Source organism: Salmo trutta, chromosome 32 (assembly GCF_901001165.1).
Source record: "Salmo trutta chromosome 32, fSalTru1.1, whole genome shotgun sequence".
Lineage (NCBI taxonomy): Eukaryota > Metazoa > Chordata > Actinopteri > Salmoniformes > Salmonidae > Salmo > Salmo trutta.
Window position 1 is genome coordinate 10,214,513 of NC_042988.1, and position 5,295 is coordinate 10,219,807.

At 44.5% G+C, this 5,295-nt stretch overlaps 1 protein-coding gene across 1 annotated transcript; it reads right to left on the bottom strand.

The window, feature by feature from the left end:
- Window positions 1–1,159: 1,159 nt before the first annotated feature.
- Window positions 1,160–2,928, bottom strand: LOC115171031 (eukaryotic translation initiation factor 1). The gene is made up of 4 exons (XM_029727484.1): window positions 2,770–2,928; window positions 1,646–1,809; window positions 1,449–1,550; window positions 1,160–1,256 (listed from the first exon to the last, which is right to left on the bottom strand). Exons 1-4 carry the CDS (start codon window positions 2,798–2,800, stop codon window positions 1,212–1,214), a joined length of 342 nt encoding a protein of 113 aa, XP_029583344.1. The 5' UTR covers window positions 2,801–2,928; the 3' UTR covers window positions 1,160–1,211.
- Window positions 2,929–5,295: the final 2,367 nt, after the last annotated feature.

The window sequence follows — 5,295 nt, forward strand, 5'->3', positions numbered from 1 at the left end:
TCATGGGCATTAATATGGAGTTGGTCCCCCCTTTGCTGCTATAACAGCCTCCACTCTTCTGGGAAGGCTTTCCACTAAATGTTGGAACATTGCTGCAGGGACTTGCTTCCATTCAGCCACAAGAGCATTAGTGAGGTCGGGCACTGATGTTGGTCGATTAGGCCTGGCTCGCAGTTGGCGTTCCAATTCATCCCAAAGGTGTTCGATGGGGTTGAGGTCAGGGCTCTGTGCAGGCCAGTCAAGTTCTTCTACACCGAGCTCAACAAACCAGTCCTGTACGGACCTCACTTTGTGCATGGGGGCATTGTCATGCTGAAACAGGAAAGGGCCTTCCCCAAACTGTTGCCACAAAGTTGGAAGCACAGAATCATCTAGAATGCCATTGTATGCTGCAGCATTAAGATTTCCCTTTACTGGAACTAAGGGGCCTAGCCCGAACCATGAAAAACAGCCCCAGACCATTATTCCTTCCCCACCAAACTTTACAGTTGGCACTATGCATTCGGGCAGGTAGCGTTCCCCTGGCATCCGCCAAACCCAGATTCGCCCATTAGACTGCCAGATGGTGAAGCGTGATTCATCACTCCAGAGAATGCGTTTCCACTGCTCCAGTGTCCAATGGCGGTGAGCTTTACACCACTCCAGCCGACGCTTCGCATTGCGCATGGTGATCTGAGGCGTGTGTGCAGCTGCTCGGCCATGGAAACCCATTTCATGAAGCTCCCGACGAACAGTTATTGTGCTGACGTTGCTTCCAGAGGCAGTTTGGAACTCAGTTGTGAGTGTTGCAACCGAGGACAGACGATCTTTACACGCTACTTGCTTCAGCACTTGGCGATCCCCTTCTGTGAGCTTGTGCGGCCTACCACTTCTCGGCTGAGCCGTTGTTGCTCCTAGACGTTTCCACTTCACAATAACAGCACTTACAGTTGACCGGGGTAGCTCTAGCAAGGCAGAAATTTGACGAACTGACTTGTTGGAAAGGTGGCATCCTATGACGGTGCCACGTTGAAAGTCACTGAGCTCTTCAGTACGGACCATTCTACTGCCAATGTTTGTCTATGGAGATTGGATGGCGTGTACTCTATTTTATACACCGGTCAGCAATGGGTGTGGTCAAAATAGCCCAATCCACTAATTTGAAGGGGTCTCCACATACTTTTGGCCATGTAGTGTATCAGGACCAGGGGAGATGAGGTTGCTGAGAGCTTCTAGAATCCGTGGACCTTGAGCTGCTCCTCTTTCGCCAGGCCAATCTGGAAGTGGGATGAGGGAGACATCACACAAAGGAACTTTGAACTCCTGTCACAGAACATTTACAAACAGGGGCTTTTCTATGAGAGCCATCTGTAGGGGCCATGACAGATGGCCACTTATATACTCCGCACTTGTGTGTACTATATACGCTGGGTACAATGTGCTATAGCAGGGACAAGAGTGAAACCTACCTCAATCAGAAACGTGCAGATATTCTTGCGCTGGTCACCTTGCAGCTGAATCACTTCCCCATACTCTGGGTGCTCAATCACTGTCCCATTGCAGGCAAATTTCTGTTGACAAAGCAGAACTAGTCAAACGGCCATTAGAACAAAACATGGATCTTTCTTAGTATACCAGCTAGTGTAAACTCCCTGCCATAACATACCTTCTTAAAGGCCTTGACTAGCTTCTTCTTATCATAGTCGATGGCTATGCCCTGGACCGTGGTCAGAGTCTTCCTGCCGTTACGCTGCTGGATTCTTATGTGGATGTAGTCGTCAGTCCCAGATGGGAGCCTGTCATTACCCTTAGTTGCATCAGCAAATGGGTCTGTGGGGAGAACACCATTTAAAAACAAATCACTTTACTCAAGACAAAAATAGAGTTCAAAACAAACGTGTCATTTCTAAAATCACAAGGAAGCAACCTAAAGTGATAACTAGGATGTCACTGTTTTGTTTGACCTAGATAACAAAAATTGCAGGCCGATAAATTGGTGACGTAACGTCCTATCCACGAGTCTCAGGCCCAAGTAAAACGCTGCTCAAATGCTGGCCAGCAGATTACTACATGGAAATTGGGATTTTTTACAAATCCCCCCCCCAAAAAAACGGGTGACTAATCTACGCAGACCTTAGTTTATCTGGAATACTGGGGCTCGTGACACACGGTGGGAGAAAGCAAAATGTCATAATCCAGATAGCCAATCATTCCGACAGAACACAACAGGCAGAACTGGCTGAAATGTCGAAATGAAAGCATGAATGCAACTAAATCAGTAGGGGAATATCATTAGATCTAGTTATTTGGCTGAACTATTTATAGTTTCACCCTGAAGGGCTTCCTGAAGAAAAAAAAAATGTATCAGACAGATTGGGCAAAAAGTTACATTTATACTCGGTCCATTGTTGACACTGTGCCAGAAAGACAACCGGTAGTAACAATTTGCTAACCGTTGGTTACACACTAATTTGCTATATCGGCTACAAATCCGTGTTGGTACCAAAACGTCATCGCCTGATGATTTTCATAGGTGTTGGTCAACGTTGAATTTAAAAAAAATGTTTTATTAACACCTGGCATGCTATTAATAACTTTTGCAATCTGAAAGGAATGTTCTCGATATAACTAACCAGATGTTTTATATAGACATATTTAACAATTTATTATTAAAATCAAAACGTTATATTTAGTTGTAACGTCGTCAACATGTTTGCAAATGCTAGCTAACATTTCCAGCTGCCATTCCCCCTACTAATCACGTTAGCTGAGATGGTTGAAATGTCTTACCGAAAGTTTGGAGGTTCTGGATAGCGGACATACGATAAGATTGACTTGTCTTTCGGATAGTAACTGGCTAGCGATCGACGGGTCTGCCCAATTTATGTTTTTCTTTGAATCTTCCTTTACACGGGGACACGGGTGACCGGCTTTCACAAAATGGACATCGTTCAGATTGCAAAGTGGTACACAACCTTTTACAGCGCCTCCCCGAAACCACCGTCACCGACGTTTTTGACGTACGTTTGGACGTGTGCTACGCCACCCTATTTTACTGGAAGGACGACATAATTATTTTGGTATTTCTGAGGGGAAAATATCCACTAGGCTGCTTAAAAAAATATAGCACAAATATCTAAATTAAATGTGAAGACCTTAGCTAACTACAAGGTAGAGTTCTATGAATAGGGGAACTTTCCTGGAGCCATTGGCTGTATAGATGGATGTCATATTCCCATTAATCAATCAATCAATCAATCAATCAATCAATCAATCAAATGTATTTATAAAGCCCTTCTTACATCAGTTGATGTCACAAAGTGCTGTACAGAAACCCAGCCTAAAACTCCAAACAGCAAGCAATGCAGGTGTAGATTTACGGTGGCTAGGAAAAACTCCCTAGAAAGGCCAGAACATAGGAAGAAACCTAGAGAGGAACCAGGCTATGAGGGGTGGCCAGTCCTCTTCTGGCTGTGCCGGGTGGAGATTATAACAGAACATGGCCAAGATGTTCAAATGTTCATAGACCAGCAAAGTCAAGTAATAATAATCACAGTGGTTGTAGAGGGTGCAACAGGTCAGCACCTCAGGAGTAAATGTCAGTTGGCTTTTCATAGCCGATCATTCAGAGTATCTCTACCGCTCCTGCTGTCTCTAGAGAGTTGAAAACAGCAGGTCTGGGACAAGGTAGCACGTCCGGTGAACAGGTCAGGGTTCCATAGCCGCAGGCAGAATAGTTGAAATTGGAGCAGCAACACGACCAGCAGGACTGGGGACAGCAAGGAGTCATTAGGCCAGGTAGTCCTGAGGCATGGTCCTAGGGCTCAGGTCCTCAGAGAGAGAGAGAGAGGGAGGGAGAGAGAAAGGGAGAGAGAGAATTAGATAGAGCATACTTAAATTCACACAGGACACTGGATAAGACAGGAGAAATACTCCAGATATAACAGACTGACCCTAGCCCCCCGACACATAAACTATTGCAGCATAAATACTGGAGGCTGAAACAGGAGGGGTCGGGAGACACTGTGTCTCCGTCCGAAAATACCCCCATTAAGTGTCCCTCTGCAGCAGATGCTGAGGAGTACAGGAATCTTTTTAAAAAATGGTTCTCAATAAATGTACAAAGTGTGTGCAACGATTTTCCAAAACTCCTCTTTGTGTGCTCAACTTGAAGGTGGACAACAGTAGTGTAATTATACTTGGTGACAGTAGGTATGCACAGAACAACTTTTTGTTCACCCACTATCTTCATACAAGCTCATATCTGCACCAGAGGTGTAGTGGAGCGCATGTTTGGTGTATGGAATAGTCATTTCCAGTGTCTCAGAAACGCTTTGCGCTTTCAACCAAGAAGATGCTGCATTGTCAGAATTTCAACAGCAGAGCTTCACAATTACCTCAAACAGCATGGTTGCCCAGATCCTCGCATTGAAGATGAGGATGATCCAGATAGCTGTTCCCATGGTTGAGGCAGACAACAACACAAATGGACTAGCCTGCAGAGATGCTTTTGCAATGCAGCACTTCTCACAACAAAGATAGCTCAAGTGATTGAAGCAAACAATAGCCATGGATTCACAAATGGAAACATCGGGACCTCAAACTGGTGCTGGTTTGAGAGGAACATTGGTATCGCTGCTGCTTAATTTCTCTCTCCTCCGTCATAGACAACTCAACATGAAGGATGTGCATCTTCATATCATGCTCTTCTTTTAAATACATTAGTTTGCGCTCATAAAACTAATGTATTTAGCACCAGTTTCTCATGCATGCTCAGCCTCTTTGTCTTTCTCCTGCTGCCCATGTTAGTGACAAAATTGCATATTCCAAGTCCAATGATGGCATTTGTTGAATGAATGTCCTACCAAATCAGGATTGGAACGGTCCCCCATCTGAACTGTCAACGGCTGAGTTTAGACAAGCAGTTATGATATTTTTTCCACTAATTGGTCTTTTGACCAATCTGTCTCTGGTCTTTCCAGCCTTGAAAACCCTCCATACAATCAACAGCTTTTGTCTTCTAGATTTTTTAATGTTTTTCCACAGGACCTTAGAAAGACAAAACAATATATACTTAACAAAAATATAAATGCAACATGTAATAATTTCAATGATTTCACTGAGTGACAGTTCATATCAGCGAATTAGAATTTGTTTTTCACCACAAAATGGCTTTATTACTGACAGAAATACTCCTTAGTTTCATCAACTGTCCGGGTGGCTGGTCTCAGACGATTCCGCATGTGAAGAAGCCCAATGTGGAGGTCCTGGGGTGGCGTGGTTACATGTGGTCTGTGGCTGTTAGGCCGGTTGGAC

What these genes read in the sequence shown, in the direction of transcription:
- LOC115171031 (XM_029727484.1), bottom strand. Translation starts at nt 2,800, where the DNA reads ATGTCCGCTATCCAGAACCTCCAAACTTTCG. An exon ending in TAGTCAAGGCCTTTAAGAAG is followed by an intron (nt 1,551 to 1,645) that starts GTATGTTATGGC and finishes CTTTGTCAACAG; the next exon opens with AAATTTGCCTGCAATGGGAC. An exon ending in TCTGCACGTTTCTGATTGAG is followed by an intron (nt 1,257 to 1,448) that starts GTAGGTTTCACT and finishes TCCCACTTCCAG; the next exon opens with ATTGGCCTGGCGAAAGAGGA.